We start from the raw sequence: 23,859 nt of genomic DNA on the forward strand, positions 1-23,859 counted from the left end.
ATTAAAAGCCTCGCAATTGATCGTAGAAACTTTGGAGGGTGGTTCATTTCTTATAAATTGAAAGCTCTAGAGGCCTTTTTGATAGTCGCTAAAAAAAACTCAGCAACTCAGTTCTGAAAAATTCAAATATTCGTAGTTTTTAGTAAAACACTAGCTTTCAGAATTCTAGTTTTAGTATAGTTTTGATTTTTCTGATAATACGAGGAACACTCTGAAAATAAGTGTATGGTGACATATGGTGGCATATGGTCATATGGCATATGGTCATATGGCATATGGTCATATGGCATATGGTCATATGGCATATGGTGTCATATCAGCATATGACATATGGTGACAATTCAAGAAATTCATGTTATAAAACTTTCCAATGAAAATAAAGAAAACTGAAGAGCCATTTTAAAATTTTGGACGAGCAGAAATAAAGTCCTATAATTATTCAAACTTTAATGATCAGAAATTAATAACAAAGAATAAATTAAACCTAAGACAAACAGATATTAAAAAGAATAATCACATCAAACATAAGTAAAACACAAATAGATGAGTAAATAATTCTAAAACGAGTAAAAATTAAAATGAAAACTCAAGTCGAATAAATAAAAAAATGAAAAAAATAAAAATACAAACAATGAGTCCTAACCGTAAACCTTCTAAAGCCTATTGCTTCACCTGCGTTTTATAGAAAACTACATGTGTTTTGAACAGTCTATTTTACTTTTCAAAATATTGAAATCAAAAATCACTATAATGGTCAAGATGACTGGAAAAAAAAAACTAATGAAAATAAGCTTAACATTAATATACAATGCTGTTAGTTCCTGTGAATTTTTCCCCGGAGTGACACTATACGGAAGGAATGACCAGAATCATTATATGTGTCTGTGAAATTCAGCAATTAAAGGTTCAAGTTTTTTTAACCGTAATTTCTTCCTTTTTAAAAGCAGTAAATATAAAAAAAATGTTTAAAATATGATTGGTTTTCAGTAACGCGCAAGTGACGCAAAATAAGACGGTTTACGACTACGGAGGGGGGGATAGTCAAAACGTTTTTGTGGTGATTTTTGTTCGTATAAGTTTAACTCGGGTATTCTTTTTAATTTTTACTCGTTTTAGAATTTATTTATTCATTTGTATCAAAATCTGTTATCTTTAAGTTTCATGTGATATTTTTTTATTTCTGTCCGTCTTGGGTTTCATCAATTCTTCGATAGTAAAATCTGGTGGTTTTAAGTTTGAATTATTGTAGGTCATTATTTCTGTTCGTATTAAGTTTTAATTTCTCTTTTCTTTTGTTGGAGAAACTTATTTTCAAATTTTTTAATTATAACATATTCGTTTTTTATTGCCAAAGTTTTATAACTGATTAACAAAATGACAATTTCTTCAGTTTTTCGGCTTGAGAATTTAAATTCGAGGATTTTTTAAGAATTTGAATTCTTAAGTTGCACAAGGTAACCTGAGCGTTGTCTTTAACTGATGTTCAATGCAATTAATGTATAAATTTTTTTCAATTTTAAAATCAAGGTTCAGTCTCCCTGAAATCATCTTCATTCAATTTGACGTTATAACTATGGCAATAAAAGCGGGCAGTTTCACCAATGCTAAGATATCAGGCTGAGCCTTTTATAATCTATGAGCTAAGGACCTAGTGGCTTCCATTGATCGTATGACGACCCTTCTTTCATTGGCTGAGCCCCTTAAGTTCCGCTACATCACTTTTTACCTAGGGACACAAAGAATCCACAGACTGCTTTCTTTCTTCATCTGTGCTAACATTTACGACTTTCTCCAATTTTACAGAATATGAGGGTTTAACACTTTACACGGTTTATATGGAGGGTATGGCCCCAGTTAATGATTTCCAATAAGCTACGCTTTCTTTGTTTATTAGAAACAAAAAATCCGTGGACCCGGATGATCATTGGCCTTAGAGACGACAATTGTAGCCACACAATTTCCAATAACAGGAATTTCACGTAAGAAACGAATTTAGAAATTTTTCGGTTTGACTTTTTATTTTGACTTTTGGGTTGACTTTCACTTTATTGGTTTGACTAGGACTTTACTGCTCCTTAAGTGACCGATATTGTTTTTATTGGGCGATACCGCTTGACAGAATAGAAGTTTTGTTTGGGAGATGGTCTGATGTTCGATAGCCAAGAACAGCCTTGAAATTTCTTTGGCTTTTGGGTTTAACCTATTTTGACTTTTGGGTTTGAATTTGATTTTACTGAACTTTGTTGGCCGATACCACTTACAAGAGTGGACATTTCGCTTGGGAGATGATCAGACGATTGATAGCCAAGAACAGCCTTGACTGGCTTTTTTGGCTTTAACCTATTTTGACTTTTGGGTTTTAATATGACTTTATTGGCTCTTATTGGCCGATAACCTTTACAAGAATGTATGTGTCAAGGTTCTTTATTATAAATACCAATATATTATAATTTTTTTTATTTTCCGTTGGCAGGGAGCAGAGCTCATATACCAACAAGAAATACCAACAGAAATAACGTTGATATGCCTCTCCATCAAACCGTCAACACACATCCATTCGAGGCAGTACTACCATAGCAATGGCAATTATCGGGGAACAGTGGATAGGAAGTGCAGAAGGATCTGATCAAATCAATAAAAATGACGCAAAGAGTAAATACAAAACACCTTCCTTCACCAAAAAGAAATCCTTAATTTTTAAAGCATTGTATGAGCAACGTTTGGAAGCGAGATCTAATGGCAGCAAGTGACATAGTTATATCGATTATATCGTTATATCGATGTAACAAACCACGACTAAATAAAAGCTATAACATACCTTATTGTAAAACTCGATTTCTCGCATTTTGGCAAGGGAATTCATAGACTAGATCCAGATCGAGTAAAAACGAGCGTTTTGAGATACAAAGAACATGGAACTGATAAATTTATCTTGGAAGAGCTCCAAGGTTGAATTTAACTTGAAACAAAATACAGAAAATTGGACAATAATACTAACGGGGAGAATACTGTGCATAACGTCCATAATTGTACATAACGTACAGGATTGTACATAAAGATTCTGACGTTGATCTATTTGGCGAAAAGGAAGGAGGCTGTAGAAATGAATTAAAGGATACGATCAACCTCAATCTGTATCTTTGAAAGCGGAATATGATTAGACTGAAAAGTATTAAGGTGAACCTATCCTGCATAATCAAATAGAAATTGTATAAAATAAAATAACAGTACGGTAAAATTCTAGTTAATTGACTTCTTGCTATCTCAGAAAGGATTTGGGTTAGGAAAATGAAACTTTCAGGGATGGGTCCACAGGCCAGAGTATGTTCCGGGAAGGTATTTTAAAGTACCCACCTCCACTCCTCCTCCCTCTAGAGGGCCCTGAAATTTGCCTGCATGACAGGTCTATACCTATTGAAATTTTGACAAAACAACATTTTACCTTAGTTTTCATTTACTAGTTGCTTTTTCTCTGCCTTTAGTTCTGAAAATGCAATTCCTGTTATTTAAGTAGAATTTTGAGCCATATCAATGTTTTTTTTCAAAATTTAGGAAATGTATTTGCATAGCTTTAAAACCTCACAAAATGGAATTGAGCAAAGTTATGAAGCTGAAAACAATTTTGTTGTACTTCAATTAAGCAGAAGATCTATTTTGCAAGGATTCACTTTTATAACACACATATTTTTAAAGGTCATCAAAGGTCAGGGCCCTCTAGAGGAAGAAGGAGTGGAGGAAGTTGCTTCAAAATACCTTCCCGGAACATTCTTTAGTCTGTAGATTCATCCCTGAAAGTTTCATTTTCCTAACCCAAACCCTTTCTGAGATAGCAAGAAGTCAATTAACTAGAATTTTACCAGTAACAGTACTAAATTGTAGTGTAATAACCTTCAAATTTGCTTTGAATAATAAACTTTTCACTTCAGGATTTTTAAAAGGTAGTCGATAAATAAAACACTTTCAGTTGCTGAGACTATTTTTTTGGAAGGTCACTGAGGGAAACCACAGAAGGCACTTTGCAAAACGGAAAGGAACTAAGTAAAATAATGACTTACGTTGTACAGTTTTTAATAAAGTATTTAGGTGAATCAATCTTGCGTAATCAAAATAAGATTGTAATAAAGTATTATGAAGTAACTTAAGTAAAGAGTAAGGAATCCAATTTTTCAACTGATTCATAATACCAACATTACGTGATGTTTCTCACAAACAACATTGATGTGATCCTTCCATGAAAGACTCTCATCGATAACCCCACCAAGATAACGAATGCTTCTCACTCTTTCAATAGACAATAAACTGTCTTCTAGGATAACACAAATGTTAGTTAATTTGGAAAGCTGTACTGTTAATTAGTTTTGGAAACTGTAAAATAAATAATAAGCTTAGTTTTTTTCTTATTAAGCAGACGTTAATTGTTAGCAATCTATTTTGAACTACGACGGTATGTGTGAGAAATGTTTGTGTGAAGCTCCTATTTAAATTAAAGATTTACTTGCCATAGTTATAACGTGAATTTGGGCGAAGTCTATTTCACGGAGGCTGAACCTTGATTTTAAAATTGAACAATTTTTATGCAATAATTCCATTGAACACGGTCAAAGACGACGCTCGGGTCACCTTTAAAACTTAAGAATTTAAATTGTCATGCCAAAAAACTGAAGAAATTGTCATTGTATTAATCAGTTATAAAACTTTGGCAATAAAAAACGAATACGAATTAATTAAATACGATAATTAATCGAATACGATAATTATCGAATACGATAATTAAAGATTTACTACATACAGAAGCAGCTGCGTCATCAGCAAACTGTGGATACAGAGAAGACAAAGGCGTGGCAGAGAAAGAGATTATTAATAAGAAGAAGGAAGTAAAATGCATAATTGAATAAAGGAAGTAAAATGCATAATTGAGGGACACCAACCGATGAGGATAGTGGAAGGAAAGCAGAGGCAGAATTATTAACTAAAGTCAATTGTGTTCTATCAGAAAGATATGCTTTTACTAAATCCAATGCTTTCCCTCGAACCCCCTAATTATTAAGCTTAGAAACAAAATCCAATGAAAAACTGAGTCGAACACTTTTTGAATGTTCAGGACGCACTTGCAGGAATTTCTCCTTTGTCAAGAGAATCACTCATGTAAACTAGTTAATAATGATTATAGATAATTGAAGGTTGGAAAAAAAAATCTGATTTTTTGAAACAATCATACATCCGATTATACGCTCAAAACGAGAGTGGAAGTGTGCTTGAAGAAACACCCCTATTAAACCCCCTATTAAAGCAACGATTTCAAAGACCTTTTTTAACTTAGTAGAAATTAACTTAACTTAGTAGAAATGTCCCGAAGTTCCATGAATCGATTTTCTTTGAAAAACATATTTCAAAAATAGTTCTTTGCCTGGATGTCGGGATTGATTAATAATAGATTTTAGTATGGTTTTTGTTGTGGTGTTCTCGCGCTGGGGTGACCTTCTCTGTTATCTCCTACCTTGTATGTTTTTTTTTGTTTTTTTTGGGGGGGGATTATTAGTATGACGAGACGTTGTGTTTTCTTTATGCATTTGTACTTCCCCAGCCTTACGAGCTCAGCTCTCTGTTGGGGCATAATATAGTTTTTGTATATTTTTTAATTTGATTTAACAAATATTGATTGATTGATTGAACTCACGGTAGTACCAAGCCACCTGAGGTCAACACACTCCTTGTTCATCCAATCTATTCAAAGCTCTTTACCCCTTTACACAAGCATCCGATTTCCTTTAAATCCTTCCTTGAGATCTTTTCCAGCCCCACTCGGGGACAAACCACTTTTGGTTTGGCCGCGACGGTTGGCCAACAAAAGGCCCTATTTAGCAATCTGCCACCCTTCCTCTAGAAAATATGTTCTAGCCATCTCAACCTTTCTCTCATTATAGCCCTAGACAGCAGGATAGAGCCAAATTCTTGTGCAGATTATTGTTTGATATACTGTCAATCAAACAGGTTGGCTACCCAAAAAAATCCGTATACAACTCCTCTAGAAAACATCAAACAAACCTTCCTCTATTTTCTGAAGATTTATAGTCTTAGAAATAGGATAGTTTAAGCTGAAGAGTTTAGAGGCACTTGAACAATTTTTTTTTAAAAGAAAAAAAAAACTATTTTCAAATCTTCATATCCTGCCATCCCAGTAGAGTGCAGTGACATCTGTAATTTGCGATGACGTTTACGGGGATGGCTACTTGTTCTCCCGCAATCTATTTCAGATGACACTCCAACTTCATCTGTTTGTATTTTTTTTTATTTGTCTTGATTTTTGCCATTCTGTCTATTTCTCCTTTTTTTAACCTGGTTTGTATGATTTAATTATTACATGCTATTTGGTTTGTAAGTATCTTCTTAAGTTTCTAATTCTTCTCCACTTTGTCTTCATTTCTAATTTTATTTGTTTTCCCTACTCTTTCTCTCTATCTACCCATCTCCCTCTCTTTATTACTGCACTTTGCTTCTTCTTCATCATTTTAGATTGTGCAGCATACATGAAACTAATTCTTGAAGGGGTCAAAAATTTCCGATGAGGTCTGAAATTTTGAAAAGAAGCGAAAAAGCTGATATAATAATAAAACTTAACGTTCGTACGACCCGTTAAGTGCCATACGAACAGATTTGTAAACTCCTTCCTGACATATTCTGTAAGCGTATTTAACAAGTGAACTTTTTATTCTCATTTTTTATTTCTTTTGTGATTTTAACAGTAGCACAATTTAGCGTTCAGTTTTGAGTGCTACGATACCTATTTAAATAAACTTCAAGTTTTTTTTTTTTAGATCAGGCCAGAAAGTTCTTGCTCTACGCACTTGCCTGAACCTAGCTTTCAAGATCTTTTTTAAATAGAATATCTTTCTAAGAATATACTAAATCTTTCTAGAATATTCTATATATTTCCAGAATATTCTATATCTTTCTAGAATATACTATATCTTTCTAAGAATATACTAAATCTTTCTAGAATATTCTATATATTTCCAGAATATTCTATATCTTTCTAGAATATACTATATCTTTCTAAAATATTCTATATCTTTCTAAAATATACTAACTACTACTATTAGAATATACTAGAATTTACTCTAACTAACCACTACTAATAAACTGACTGAAAAAGGGAAAGAGATAGCATTTGACAAATTAAGAGAAAATAATATACTACAAAGAAAATATACATAAAAAATATATTATATAATAAAAAAAAAAAAAAATGAAAATTATATGATAAGAAATATATAATAAAAATTATACATAATAAGACATATATATATATATATATATATATATATATATATATATATATATATATATATATATATATATATATATATATATATATATATATATATATATATATATATATATATATATATATATATATATATATATATATATATATATATATATATATATGGTTGATTGTGTATGGCTATGCTGTTTGACCTATGTGATTGTATGGATGAGTAGGGTTAAGGCCTCATTCAAGTGCTAGTCTATATTAATCACTAATTTAGGAAAACAGTCTTCCTTTTCTCCTTCTGTCTCTTTTTTTTTTTTAAATGTGTTTGTGCTGTTGCATTGGTGATTTCTCTTTTCATAATATATATATATATATATAATAACATAGAAATAACCAAGGCAACTAGGGTGATATACAGCCACTTGAAAAAACGAGTCGAAACGACTAAGTAGATAAATCGACAAGGACCTCTGCCTAGCCGTCCTCGGTGCTCAGGACAAACAATAACAACAACAATTGAAGTGAACATTAACAAAGCAGAAGAAACACTAAAATAAATATACAGATTTACGAAAGAGATAACAAACCTTGCAGGGGGTTTCCTACTAACTTCCGAACCAATAGATGGTAGATCGAGAAGAACTGTTTTCATTGAATGTGTGTCAAGCAGTAGCTGTTCAGCACCAGCCGTGCTCGTAGATTTACACTTAAATATACTGCTCATATACTTGGATATAAATGCCCTGAAAGAGAGGCTCAATTCAACGAGAATGCATAAAGAAAAGAAAACCTTAAATAGAAGAAGAAACTTCAAAGCAATGAAGTTGTCAAGGCTGGTAATTTCACCAAATCGGAAAATGAACTTACCGTCTTTTGATTTGATCAGCCATCGGATGTATCAACATAACCCCTTAAACGATCCCTGAAATCCTAGTTATAAAACTCCAAGCACATAAGTAGGATGTTTCCGAAGGAAAAGTGGGGGTAATGAAAAAAAAATAATTTGATAATTCGAACATTCGAATTCAGAGTCGAATCGAACTTGAAAATTCAAGTTCTGAGCATATGCTTGGACATAAATGCCTTGAAAGAGAGAGCCCAAGCCAATGAGCACAGTAAACGTGTGAAAGAGACCTAAAGGAGAAAAAGAAACCCAAAAGACAGAAAGTTGATAAACATTAAAATATCAGATTATCAAAATATTTGATATTTCTTTACGCTAAAGTTTGACTCTTTCTCTCAACTCTACTTTTTGAAACAGTAAAAAAAATTTTAAACAGTAAACAAAATTTCTAAACTACTTTTAAAACAGTAATCAAACAGTTGGTTACCACGAACTGCTTGATCATGCACTTTTTTACTTCAAAGAATATCTTTATTTTTCTTTTATGCTAGAAACAAAAAAGAAGAAAGAGGAAAAGAGAGAGAGAGGTGGAGAAAGAGAGAGAGAGAGAGAGAGAGAGAGAGAGAGAGAGAGAGAGAGGAGAGAGAGAGAGAGAGAGAGAGAGAGAGAGAGAGAGAGAGAGAGAGAGAGAGAGAGAGAGAGAGAGAGAGAGAGGAGAGAGAGAGAGAGAGAGAGAGAGAGAGAGAGAGAGAGAGAGAGAGAGAGAGAGAGAGAGAGGAGAGGAGAGAGAGAGAGAGAGAGAGAGAGAGAGAGAGAGAGAGAGAGAGAGAGAGAGAGAGAGAGAGAGAGAGAGAGAGAGAGAGAGAGAGGAGAGAGAGAGGAGAGAGAGAGAGAGAGAGAGGAGAGAGAGAGAGAGAGAGAGAGAGAGAGAAGAGGAGAGAAAGAGAGAGAGAGAGAGAGAGAGAGAGAGAGAGAGAGAGAGAGAGAGAGAAAACAGAGAGAGAGAGAAAAACAGAGAGCCTCACAATTCATTATTGATAATGCTTGTAAAACTCATTGGAGAAAAATAGTGGAAAAACCCACTTTCAAAGAATATTAATAGATTAATATATTTAAAACTATACAAAACATGTAACCACATATGCATCCACGCTTTGTAAGATGATTTGTTGCTGCTGTGTTTAGTCTTTAGTAGTATTATGTTAACAACAATTTTTCTTCGAAGATATCTTTCACAAGATAGCAATTTGTAATTTGGCTCATTACCTGCTACAAGCTCTAATGAAATTATACTCTAAATAACTCTTAAAATCCTTCCAATGACAATAGTGCTCTTAACTTACGTGGCAAACTTTGAACAGAATTGCGCAAAATATTTCCTCGAAGTTGCCAGTCCATCTCTGATTGGCGGGATTTTGGATCGAATATGACCAACAATTGCAGAGACATAAGCGCTTGTGTCACCAACTGCTTCAACCCCTGACCAGTTGGTTTTTACCATAGCTTGCAATGCTGGATCCACGGAGCTTTCTACATCTTGTATAAGGATTCGAATGCAGTTCCCAATTATACTGCAACAAATAAATACTGAAACATGAGAGAGGCAGAAAGAGGGTAGGAGGGAACTAAATTCTTAGAAGGTTTCTGAGAATAAACATTTCTTCTGTCCCTCATTAATAGCACCATCAATTACTTCCTGATATGCCATTAGTCTTAGCCTGTGCCAATCTGCACCATCTAGCATTACCAAGCAAAAACATAAAGTTAATTCCAAAATATGACAGGGCATATTTTTTGTGTATTATAAAAAGTTTTTTTAATTAATTTCTGTTCGTTTTTATTGACGAAGTCTTTTTCATGGCAAAAAATAATATTTTATATCTTTTCATTTTTTTGAATAAGAATCCATAGTTTGGGTTGTAATTTGTGCGTTAGAGAAACTTTTTAAACAATTTTTAATCCTGACACAAACAGTATCTTTTAATTTAATTATATAACACCTGAAGAATAAAACAATATCATTCCCAAAATTTTCTATCTATATTATTTGACAACCTGGATACACTTACACTATTTTTATTTACTTTGATAAGACCAGAAGTAGCATTAGTGTCAGCCCCAAAAGTTTTGACTTAATACTCCCAGCCGTTCTCGATGTGTTGCTGAGGTAACCACAGCAAAATGCCTTTTGATTTAGTTTAAAGCAACATTTAGTCTTAAAGCATTATAGGCCAATTGCACGATTGTGGGAGGATGGCACACCCAATATCCCTAAAGACATAGTTGCTGGACCCTTCTACTATGCTGAACAAAATGGCTGTCTAAAAATTTTGACTGGATATGTTTGGAAAAGGAAAGGGGTTGAGAGAAGCACTACTTGCCCTCCAATCTCTTTTTACTTTTAAAAAGGGCACCAGAACTTTTAATTGCGGATCGAATTAGCTCCTTTAAAATTTTCAATAATATTTATAACTATTATAGAGTGATGGAGCCTATGATATTTCTTATATACCCTTTTGAAAACCTGCATAAACAGACTTTTTTGTTTAATTGGAACTCCCCCTAAACTTTCCCTAAAAGTTTCACCTTAATATCCTTACCGTCACTAGTTAAAGTAACTGTAGTGGTAGTGTTAAAAGTATACACATAGTGCCTTCTGGCTAGTTCAAAATCCCCCAATGGTCTAACTGAATAATATAATTTGTTATTCACATATTGATGTGTCAAATTTTTGAAAGTTCACATGCTCATAGTCTGTTTTGATTTAGTTCAACATCCGCCTAAATGTTCCTTAAAAACTTCCTCTTAATACCCTTAGATTGCACAGTAGCAATAGTCGTAGCAGCATTAGTGGAAGCATGCGCATATCATCTTTGGTTTCTTCAACATCCCCTTCAACACACGCTAAAAGTTTCAGCTTAATACAATCAACCGTTCTTAAAGCATTTCTGATGCGTCCACTTGACAACCTGTGTGGGTATAGTGCGTTTCGATTTAGTTCCGTTTAGTTACTATAATTCCCAAAATTTTTACATTAATATCCTTAGCTTTAATAGCAGTAGAAGTAGTTTTAGCAATACAATTAAATGCAGTAGCATAAGCTTTAGTGCCCTTAGTAGTAAAATAAGTAGTAATAATAGTAACAATAGTAGTAGTATGAGTAGAAGCAGTAGCACTATGTTGAAAATATTTTCTTTTGGTTAGTTCAACATCCCTCATAACAAGCCCTGTTAGTTCTAACTTCACACACCGAACTGTTCCTAAGATATTGTTGTTACATCCATCTGCAGAAAGACGTCGTGTTGTGATTCAGTTCACCCCCCCCAAAAAAAAACATTATTGAAAATTTCACCTTCACACCCCTAGACACAATTGTAATAGTAGTCACCGTAGTAGTATTGATATTGAATGAATGAATGAATGAACTTTATTACCCGTAAAAGTATAAAAAACATAAAGTACGGAGTATTATAAAATAAACAAAAACAAAAACGATAAAATGCGAAGAAAAAAAAAATTCAAACTAACAAAAGACAACATGGACTAGTTAACCAGTATCAATATGGAAAAAAGGCTGCAGGAGGTCATAAACGTGAATAAAGTTGATAGTCTTTTTACATAAATCATCACTGGAAGACCGAATCCGAGAAGGTACATCTATTAAACCAAATCGAGCAATTATTTTTTTTAAAATTATATTACTTTTATAGAATTAACATATTGCCTTTTGATCAACAGAACATTCCTCTCCTCAAGTCCTAGAGGTTTCATGTTAATATAATTAGCCGTTGCTATGACATTGCTGATAAGTCCTTTTGATAGCCTGAATGCTATCATATTTTTCTCTCAGTGCTCTTAGCCTTACAAGTAGTATCAATAGAAGTATTAGTAGTAGTAAAGGCAGCAGTAACAGTAGTACTAGCAATAGTTTACACATATTGCCTTTTGGTGAGAAGATATTCTCCTTTAAGCATTCTCCGAAAATTTCAACTTAATACCCAAATCAATTCTTGAGAAACGCTATTTTGACAATTGGTATTCACATAGGGTCTTTTGATTTAGCTCAATGTTTCCCTCAATTCTGTAAATAGATTAGTCTGGTAGTAGTAGTGGTGGTAGTTGTAGTAGTATTGGTAGCATGTAAATATTGCCTTTTAGCATCTCCTTTATCATATCCTGAATTTTCCAAACTAATATATTCAGTTATTCCAGTGTTAAACCCTTTTGACAATCTTTATCTACATAACGCATTTTGATTTATTAAGCAAATTCTCTGAAAGGCTTACATGAATGCCCTTCGTCTTTTTGGAAAGTAAAGTTCAAACACGCATACCTTTCTCAATAACATACACTGCGTGAAAACAATGAACAAAGTGCCTAACTTACAGCCCTTACCCTGAGGACTTTGGGCAGGTTGGCATCCCCAAAGACATAATTACTGGACTTTCAAGAAGGCTGAACAAAATAGATATCTTAAATTTTAATCGGATATATTTAGGGGAAAGATAGGCTTGGGTTGGTATTATTGCCCTCCATTCATTTTTGACTATTAAAAAGGATTCTAGAACTCCGGACATTCAATCAAATGAGCTCCACCCGATCCAAAACTTATACGACCACCCGTTCTCAAAAAACATTAAATGACCCGGGTCATAACTTACAACCCTTGCCCATGAGCTCTGGGGGATTGCGTCCAGCCTAAAGACATATCTTTATGACTTTTGGACTATTAGTAACAAAATGACTGTCTCATAATTTCAACTGAATGTGTTTTGAGAAAAAAGGATGTCCGAGAGTGGGGGTAGTTGCTCTCCGTCACGTTTGACTTTTAAAAGGGAATTAGAACAATACTATTCAAATTAAATGAGTCTCTTCTAAAGTTCACACGACCACACCTTCCACAAAAACCTAATATGCCCCTGGGTCATAACTTACAACCCTTACCCCCAGACTCTGGGGGATTTTGTCCACCCCAAAGGCCTGATTTATGACCAATGGACGATTTTTGAACAAATGGCTATCTCAAATTTTTATCGGATGCTTTTATGGAAAATAAGACGTATGGGGGGGGGGGCTCTCATTGGTCACTTTAACTCTTAAAAAAGGAAACCCTATCTGGAGTATAAACGACCAACCTTTCCATAAAAACCTTATATGGCTCCGGGGCATAGCTTACAACCGTTGGGTCCTCATTCTCAGAGACATTATTTAAAGACCTTTCAACTACGATAAACAAAATGGCTATCTAAAATTTTTGGTTAGAAGTATTTTGGGTAATCATGTGTGCGTGTGTGGGGGGGGGGGCTTGTTCCCCTCTAATCACTTTTGACTATTGAAAAACGAACCAGCCCTTTCAATTTAAAATTGAATGAGCCTTTTTTGAAGTTTCTACGACAACAAATGTACGAGGTGTAAAGTATACGACAACAAATATACGAGGTGTAAAGTGGAAAGTACGAGGTGTGGGGGGGGGGAGGTGTCCACTCTTTGATCACTCTCAATCTTAAAAAGGACACTAAAACTTCTGAATACCAATCTGATGAGCCTCCCCCTTCCGAACTTTATACGATAACCCTTTCTATATAAGCCTTATATGTCCTCAGGGTATAGCTTGCATCCCTAGCCCTGACGGCTGTGGGGGAGGGTTGTCATCCTTATAGACATAATTTCTGGACCTTTCAATTGCGTTGAATAAAAAACCTATCTCAAAATTTTGATTGGTTGTGTTTTGGGAAATTGTGGGCGTGGGAGGGGGGTTAGTTACCCTCCAAACACTTTCGACTATTAAAAAGAGAAGTAGCACTTTCAATTTCCAATCGAATGAGCTCTATTTGAAGTTTCTCCGACAACTAATGGCCTTCCCATAATTTCTATTAGATGCATTTCAGGAAAATACAAGGTGTGAAGTGGAGGTGGGTATACACCCTCCCATCACTCAAATTAAAAAGAGCTCTAGAACTTCTGATCACCAATCCAACGAGCTCCCTCCGATACTTATAAGATCACTCTTTCTTTATATATATACCTTATATGCCCCCAGGACATAACTTATAACCCTTGCCTTGAGAGCTGCAGGGGGTTGTCGTCCTCAAAGACATAATTTCCAGACTTCAATTACGTTGAACAAAATAGCTATCTCAAAATTTCAATTGGACGTGCTTGGGGAAATGATGGGCAAGGGAGGAAGATTTAGTTGCCTTCAAATCACTTTCAACTATTAAAAAGGGCACTAGCCCTTTCAATATCCAATCAAATGAGCTCTTTTCGAAGTTTCTACGAAAACAAATGACAATTTATAAAATTTCTATTAGAAGCATTTCAGGAAAATAAAAGGTGTGGAGGGGGGTATCCACCCTCCGATCACTCTGACTCTTAAAAAGGGCACTAGAACGTCTGATTACCAATCCAATGAGACCCCTCCAAAGTTTATACGATTACCCTATCTAAATACACCTTATATTTCCCCATGACATAACTTACAACCCTTGTCCTGTGGGTTCTGGGGGATTGTCATCCTCAAAGACATAATTTCCAGACCTTTCCATTATGTTGAACCAAGTAGCATCTTAAAATTTTGATTGGATATGTTTGGGGAAATTTTGTCTCTTTCAACTATTAAAATTTAGAATCACCCTTTCTATATAAACCTAATATGCCCCCGGCCATACTTACAATTCTTGGCCTGAGGGCTGTAGTGGGGTTGTCATCCTTAAATACATGATTCCGATACCTTTCAAATGCGTTGAACAAAATGGTTATCTAAAATTTTGATGAAATGGTGGGCATGGAAGGGGACTTAGTTGCCCTCCAATCACTTTCGACTATTAAAAAGGGCACTAGCCATTATAATTTCCAATCAAATGAGCTTTTTGAGAAGTTTCTATGACAACAGATGGCTATTTCAAAATTCCTATCAGATGCATTTCAGGAAAAATTCGAGGTGTGGAGGGGCGGGGAGGGTATTCACCCTCTGATCACTCCGAATCCTTAAAAGGGCACCATAACTTTTGATTACCGATCCAATGAGACCCTGCAAAGTTTATACGACCACCCTTTCTATATATACCTTACATACCCCAGGGCATAACTTACAACCCTTGCCCTGAGGGCTGTGGGGGGTTGTCATCCTCAAAGACATAATTTCTGGAACTTCTAATTACGTTGTGCAAAATGGCTATCTTAAAATTTTTATTGGGTGTAGAGAACTGGTAGGCGTGGAAGGGGATTAGTTGCCCTCCAATCACTTTTGACTCTTATAGAAGGAACTAACCCTTTCAATTTCCAATCGAATGAGCCTTAGGACAGCAAATGACCATCTCAAATAGTCTATCAGATACATTTCTGAAAAATACACGATGTTAGGGAGGGGGAGGGGTATCCACTCCACCATTACTCTGAATCTTAAAGAGGGCACTAAAACTTCTGATTGGAGATTCAATGAACCCGCTCCGAAGTTTAAATGATCTTTCTATATAAAGCTTAGATACACCCAGGGCATTGCTTAAAACACTTGCCATGAGGGCTGTGGGGGGTTGTCATCCTCAAAGACATAATTACGGATCTTTCAACTACTTTGAACAAAATGGCTATCTCAAAATTTCGATTAAATGTGTTTGGGGAAATGGTGGGCGTGGGAGGGGTGTTAGTTGCCCTCCAATCACTTTCGACTATTAAAAAGGGCACTGGCTCTTTCAATTTCCAATCGAATGAGCCCTTTTTGAAGTTTCTACAACTTCTTCGATACGAAACGCCATCTAGCGCCACCTCTTCACCTAGGCAGCGCTATTGTGCTGCCTATGAAATTAATCAGTATATCAATTAAATTTAATCAGCTCAAAGACAGGGTACCTAAACGTTTTATATAATAGTTTTATGCGAATATAATAATCATGCAAAACAGAAAAATAATTTACACTGATCAATTAATCAAATCTTAAAAACTTATCAGTATACAAAAAGCCTGTCAGGCATCATGCCATGATGCCTGTCACGCAATAAACACAGAAAAAATGGGGCTACCAATTTCCCGCCACCTCATGTACATCTCGAAACACCACACAGCTCCACCACAATTGGCAGAGTTCAAATCTTACCAAAATTTGCTAACATTCTTGTATTGGGACGGGTTTTGTTGACAATTAAATGAAAAAAAAAACAAGTAAACAAGTATTTTTGCAAGTAATGAGCGACATTAAAACTTAAAACGAACAGAAATTGTTCCGTATATGAAAGGGGTTGTCCCCTCTGCAACGCCTCACTCTTTACGCTAAAAATTGACTTTGTCACAACTCTACTATTTAAAACAATAAAGAAACTTTAGCGTAAAACTTCAGCGAGGCCATGGCACCTCGGGAATAAAAATTATGGGACTTACTCCTCCAACAGGTAGTACAATTGAAAGACCCAGATTGATTATAGCTGTGGTAAGCCCCCAGCATGAATCCATGGCACGTCAGAGTTGACCGTGGCACCGTAGGCCACTGTTACAAGCGTTGGTACCAAATAACTTACACTAGTGGCTTCAGGACTGACCCTAGAGGCCCATTTGATTAAAAATTTGTGGCAGAATACTCCACGAGATACCGATCGGCTGCGATATCATACACTAGTACCATCAGTAACGGTACTGGCAGTGCTGTATCACGTACAATGGCATTATTACATAATGGCATTACATAGATGGCATCATTAATTACATAGATGGCATTATTACATTTACACTGTAGTACACTGATAACTTTTATAAGTTTTCAGGGTTCAGGTTGTTGGAATAGGATATTCATTAATTCAAATTGTAATTCATTTAGTTAAATTCATTTAATTACATTGGTTTATTTCAACTTCCTATATTTATGGAGAATGGGTACTATGCTTAGCTGATTTTGTCCTACTTGCATTTGCTCATCAGTGTACCCTTGATAAGTAAATTCATCTAATTTCATTGGCTTATTTCAACTTCCTATATTTATGGAGAATGGGTACTATGCTTAGCTGATTTTGTCCTACTTGCATTTGCTCATCAGTGTACCCTTGATAAGTAAATTCATCTAATTTCATTGGCTTATTTCAACTTTCTATATGTATGGAGAATGGGTACTATGCTTAGCTGATTTTATCCTACTTGCATTTGCTGATCAGGTGACCCTTGATAAATAAATTCATCTGACTATATTGGTTTAATTCAGCTTCCTATATGTAAGGAGAATGGGTGCTATGCTTAACTGATTTTGTCCTACTTGCATTTACTGATCAGGTGACCCTTGATAAATAAATTCATCTAACTATATTGGTTGGAAATCAATGTCAAGAAGACTAAGTCGCTAAGAAATAAGTGAAGGTGAAGAAGTGATGTTGAGTAATGAGAAGATCGATCAAGTGGACGGTTTCACATACCTATTTAGTATTATTAATACTATTATTAATATTAATACGGCTACGCCCAAGCTCATGAGTAACATACCTTCCAAAAATATCAATCTCAGCACTAAAGCAAATCTTATCTGCAACATTCAAATCAATTTTCTCCTTCAATTTTTCTTCTAGTTGATGACTTGTTTCCAGACAATACTCTGATGTGGTAAGGATGCAGCAGGTTCGACTCACCTCTAATTTAGTAAGTTTAGAAACATCCCCCTCTTTCAGCATAATTTGGAAGTTTTGAATGATACCAGAGGTTGTTAGAGGAAGGGATGATAAACCAGCTCCAAACCTGAAATACAGCAAATAGGACTCACTTGTTGATTAAATAGCAAGGGCGGACTCAGGATTTTTGGACGGAGGGGGGGGGGGTGGCTCCTTGGAAAAAAATCCCTTTCTAAATTAATCTTAATGGATTACCATACCGATATTGAAAGTTGCATGCCTCTGCTTCTCTCCGTCATTTAGCTGTCAGTACTCAAAAGCTATCCACAAAACTACATTTATAGAAACATTGTTAATATTATATGATTTAATGTTGGAGGGTGGTCCTGTTAGGTGTGTTAAAGGGTATTTCATTCAACAGAAGAATGAAAATGTCATATTATGTTAATAAAATGTTGGAGGGAAGCATGGGTCTCATGGCATATTTAAGCAATATAGAAATTAAAGCTAGAGATAAAAAGAAATCATAGGAGAAATCAAAGCGTTGGAATAATAAATCATAGGAATATTAAAAATAGAATCAGACATTCTCATGAGAAAAGTATAGGAAATGGGACTCAGATTACGCGTCAAGCTTACGGAAAGTTACCTAAACTGTTATTTAATTACAATAATCGTGGGAAAGTTACTTTGAAAAGGCCGGCAAAATGTGGGAAAAGCAATCTTAATTTTTTTTTTATTTACGATAATAACGGGGAAAATGCTTTTGAAACATCCAGTAAAGCGTGGAAAAAGTTATCTTAATTGTTATTTAATTACAATAACTTTTAGAAAATTACTTTTGAAAAGCTGTATCAATAGGCGAATCTATTAACTATACGCTGGTAGACCCAACTTGAGAAATGTAAACTCAAACAGTGAGAAATGCACAATTAACACTCAAGAATAGAAAAGCACTTTGTATTACACATTCGTCTGATAATTTTTTCATTTGAATTTTTTTGAGTACACGTCTTTAAATTTTCGATAACTATGGGCTAGAGTTCGCTAAGGGAGAGAGAGCGATGGGTTTATTAACATGAATAAACAAAATAAAACAAGCAAATGGCCCGAAACAAAGTTTGTCTGGGCTTACAACCCCAATACACATACAAATAAAAAACAATACGAAAAAGGAGAGAAAAATAAAAAAAAAGAAAAGAAAAAAGGAAAAGAAAAGTAAAAGGAAAAAAAATAATCAATTACTCTGTATTTCGATCGATACGGGATAACATTTCAAAAAAGACAAAACAAAAAGTAACTAAAACCACTTGACCAGTATCGCCTAAAAGAAAGCCAACATCTTGGCTCCACTTGAGGTCCACTAGCGCATGCCTGACGCCATAACCACTATGTTAAAATATGGACGTACAACGTTACCACAAAACTACGTCATAAACATTAAAAATCGCTAATTTTTCCCTTGAAAGCTTAGGTTAAAAATAAAGCTTACATCAATTCGAAAATCAATTAAATCCATGGGGTTTAAAAATCAATTAAACTTCAATTAAAATTTGGATTGTGTCTTTTAAAACAATTTAAATCGTATGACTTAATGCTTAAATCAATTAAATCGTGCTGAGATTATGATTAAGTCAATCATTTGCGATTAAACTAGATTGAGATTATAGAAATTAATCATTTAAATGAGATTAAACCCGCTACTTGAGATTGAATTAAAACTGTCACCTGAGGTTTAAAAACTCTTTAAAATAATTGAGATCACTTGATTTAGTGACTAAATTAGTAAATCATGCATTAAATCAAAAATCAAATCAAGGTTCTTACTTTGGTAGGCTACCTTGCAGAACTTTACCGGCATACTCTCTCAAATATTTCTGAAAAACAGTTGCCAACAGTAGGATAGACTCTTTCGTTGACAATGCTGAAATTTGGTCCAGTGCCTTCTTGTAAAACTGAAATAAATCCATTGAAGATTGCAACACTGGAATGTACTCAGTCATCTCATTTTGGGAAGAAAGGGCTTTTGACTCAGCTACAAATCTTTCCATGAGCTCTGATAGATGCCTTCAATTAAAAGAAACATCACTAACACGGTGTCTTGATTAGAAGGGCACACAAAATAGGAGAAAAATAGGCAAATCGATGTTGCCACATGGGCAACTCATACACGATAATCATTAGCCAAAACACATCGACCAAGCCGAATCGAAACAGCATAACCCCAAGTAACTTGTCAAATACTTTATTTTATTTATTGTCATACATTACCGTGAAAGACTTCAACCTTGTGTCACCTTCATTACAAGCCGGCTGTTTGTATTAACCTTACATTAATTAATTTATGATAATTTTCTCGACTTTTGTTCATTTTTTTACTCTTTAGTAAAAGCTAAAAAATCCTAAAAGTCTTCCTCGATATTTTGCAATATATGCCAGCGACAACCACAAAAAGCACAGGGACTTTGATGGACTCCAATTTTGACAAACTACATCAGAGAGCGCAAAACCAAGAGAAGATAATGTTTACATAGATAAATTGATCAATACACAGATTGATACTCGAAAAACTTGCCAACCAGCCTCTGGTAAATGACACTATTAGAGCTCGGAGGTGGAGATATTTGGACCATATTCTCCGAATACAAGACACTCAGATACCTTACATTGGCACCCAAACGGAAGTTGAAGACCGGGAAGACGTCGGAACACTTTCCGACGAATGTACCAGTCTGATCTGCGCAGTATCCATGCTTCTCTTCAACCCGATTGGGAAGACGTATACGCAGCTTCCCAATTCAGAAAAGATTGGCGAAGTCTCATGGATGTCCTGGGGGTGCCTCTGGCGGTACAGAGGGATCTTTTCCGTAAAACTTTTAAAACCAAGGAGTTCTTTCAAATTATAATCAAACTGTAATAAAAATCAAAATAGAGACAGAAAAGTCTTTACGACGTCCAGTTTTGAAGAAAAGCAAAAGCCAGACCTGAACGTTCCATTACAAATTAAATAAAAAAAAAACAAGTTTTTTTAAATGAAAGTAAGGAGCAACATTAAAACTTTAAACGAACAGAAATTACTTCGTAACGCCCCGCTCTTTACGCTTAAGTTTCTTACTGTTTTAAAAATAGAGTTAAGAGAAAGAGTCAAACTTTAGCGTAAAGAGCGGGGCGTTGAGGAGGAAAAGCCCCTTTCATATACAGAGTAATTTCTGTTCGTTTTAAGTTTTAACGCTGCTCCTTACTTTCATTTAAAAAAACCTGTTTTTTTTTATTTAATTTCTGGATGTTTTTGAATTAATGCATGTTTTGATCTTGGCTCTCCGTACATGAATAATTAAAACGAATTTTGCATATTAATTAATTGCATTTAATCGGAAGAGTTTGAGAAAATATGAGCGAGGGAGGAGGCTTAGTTGCCCTCCAATTTTTTGATTACTTAAAAAAGGAACTAGAACTTTTTAATTTTTTTACAAACGTTTTCATTGGTAAAAAATATACGTAACTTACGAATTAAGCTACGTAACGAACTTCTATATACGTATATTTTTATTGAGTATAAGAGGGGGTTCAACCCTCTTCGATACCTCGCTCTTTACACTAAAGCTTAAATTTTGTCCCAATGCCTTAAGAATGACCTCTGAATCACAAAGGCCGTAGAATAAATAGCTGAAATTACTAAAAAATACTTTAGCGTAAAGAGTGAGGTATAACGAGGAGGTAAACCCCTCATATATGTAATAATTTTTGTTCGTTTTAAGTTTTAATGCTTCTCCTTACTTTCAGTAGAAAAAACTTTTCATATTTATTTTTTTCATTGTTTTTTCAAATAATGCTAGAAAATTCTGCGCCCCCTTCATTGAAATTCTCTTCGCCCATGAGAAGTTTCTCCATGGAAATATCCTCCCACGTAACCCCCCCTTAACTCTCCTTCCTAAACCAGAAAAATTCCCCTGAAAACGTCTGTACACTTCCCAGTAACCATTACTGTATGTAAACACAGGTCAAAGTTTGTAACTTGCTGCCTCTCCCACGGGGACTATGGGGGAGTAAGTCTTCCCTAAAGACATAGTTATTAGGTTTATCGACTATGGTGAATAAAATGGCTATCTCAGAATTTTGATCCCATGACTTTGGGGAAAAAATGAGCGTGGGAGGGGGCCCAGGGGCACTCCTATTTTTTGGTCACTTAAAAAGGGCACTAGAACTTTTAATTTCCGTTAAAATGAGCCCTCTCGCGACATTTTAGGACCACTGAGTCGATACGATCACTCCTGGGGAAAAAAAAACAAACAAAAAAACAAATAAACACGCATCCGTGATCTGTCTTCTAGCAAAAAATGCGAAATTCCACATTTTTGTAGATAGGAGCTTGAAACTTCTACAATAAGGTTCTCTGATACGCTGAATCTGACGGTGTGATTTTTATTAAGATTCTATGACTTTTAGGGTGTGTTTCCCCCTATTTTCTAAAACAAGGCAAATTTTCTCAGGCTCGTAACTTTTGATGGGTAAGACTAAACTTGATGAAACTTATATATTTAAAATCAGCATTAAAATGCGATTCTTTCGATGTAACTATTTGTATCAAAATTCCATTTTCTAGAGTTTCGGTTACTATTGAGCCGGGTCGCTCCTTACAACAGTTCGTTACCACGAACTGTTTGATAATAGTAATAGTTTACTTATAACCCGGTATAAAGGAGAAGAAGGCAGGATAACACAAAGAAAAAAAACTTCCAGCGAGGAAAAAGAAGAACAAAGAAACAAAAACAAAAACGAACGAGTAAGAAAACAGTGGGTCGGCAGTTCTGTAACTGCCTTTCCATGACGAAAGTAAAACAGTTCAAAATAGGGATGATACCTTTTTATTGACAGTGAATAGATATAAAACTTATTTAACTGGATATTTCGAACACATATACAGCGTTCATCATCAGCAGTAAAACTGATGATGATGACTGATAAAAGTTTTACTGCTGATGATGAACACTGTATATGTGTTCGAAATATCCAGTTAAATAATTTTTATATCTATTCACTGTCAATAAAAAGGTATCATTCCTATTTTGAACTGTTTTACTTTGGAGCGGTCAAGAATCTAATGCAAGCACATGGAAAAATTTCACCAAATAAAAGTTGATTTATTCGAAAGGGTCCTTTTGTACCACAGTTTAAGTCTTCCAGTTATTCTCTTCCTCCCAGGTAATACCCATTTGTTCCGGAAGAAGCATTGGTGTACCCTACGAATTACCATTAACGTAAGTTAATGGTACCGTAACAGAAAGTTAGTGGTTATGTTTGATCTTGTTGAAAAAACCATCTTTTAAAATAATTTTTAAAATAAGTTTTTAAAATAATTAAATTTTCTTGCTTGTAGTATTTAAAGTTATATTAGTGTCGTTTTTTGCTTTCTTTCCTCTTCAATTATTTTTTGTGCTCCACACTATTGTTTTGCTTTTAGCTGGTAGTAAATATAAATTATTATCATATATGGTTATTCCGCTAAGATATTCTATTGATTGTTTGACAGCCATTTCTATACCCAGATCATTGCAGATACACAATTTACCTTCTAACGTTCGCCTGTAGACGTAATAATGACCTGAACTGAACCTAAAACCGGTGTGAACAACCATAGTACTCGCCTAGTCTTTTCTGTGGAGTGACGTTGATTTAACAGTCTTCAATGGATAGTCTTCATCGCGTCTGTTATTTCTTTGAAGTGATGCTAGCATGATAAGTCTCGTGTTGAATGAATAACTCTCAATGTTTCCATTCTTGTTTTTAACTCTAGCCGACGAAGGTTTGTCATTAGCTCGGAGCCAACAGTAGACACTCACCGAGGGCTGCCACCTTCTGCCACCTGTTTGTGTCTGTGCATCTGTGGTACATATTGAATTTGAAAATGTCCCTGTTTTTCTTCCAGTTTTTCTCCATTTTCTCATCGTGTCTTTTATTTGCTAGCTACTTCTTTTGCTCGACTTTTATATCTTTCTTTCTCTCAAAGTTTCCTTCTTCGATCTTGCGATACCTAAACGCGTAGGTCTGGTATATTCGTAGCCTAGGGGCTATTTTTACAAATATTGCCTAATAACCAAGAGATTCATTTAAAAAGGTTAGTAGATCCCAGAATTTTGCCACTTTCATAACTTTTTGT

The 23,859-nt window shown here is 34.9% G+C and overlaps 1 protein-coding gene across 1 annotated transcript in view; it reads right to left on the minus strand.

The window, feature by feature from the left end:
* LOC136027986 (vacuolar protein sorting-associated protein 53 homolog) overlaps window positions 1-23,859 on the minus strand; it is a 160,882-nt gene that overhangs the window by 21,988 nt on the left and 115,035 nt on the right. Inside the window, exons 8-11 of the mRNA XM_065705496.1 lie at window positions 19,530-19,769; window positions 17,581-17,829; window positions 9,464-9,691; window positions 7,864-8,019 (exon numbers count right to left, since the gene is read on the minus strand). Of these exons, the coding sequence (XP_065561568.1) occupies window positions 7,864-8,019; window positions 9,464-9,691; window positions 17,581-17,829; window positions 19,530-19,769 (873 nt within the window). The remainder of the gene's footprint in view (window positions 1-7,863; window positions 8,020-9,463; window positions 9,692-17,580; window positions 17,830-19,529; window positions 19,770-23,859) is intronic.

Source organism: Artemia franciscana, chromosome 6, assembly GCF_032884065.1.
Source record: "Artemia franciscana chromosome 6, ASM3288406v1, whole genome shotgun sequence".
Taxonomy (NCBI): Eukaryota; Metazoa; Arthropoda; class Branchiopoda; order Anostraca; family Artemiidae; genus Artemia; species Artemia franciscana.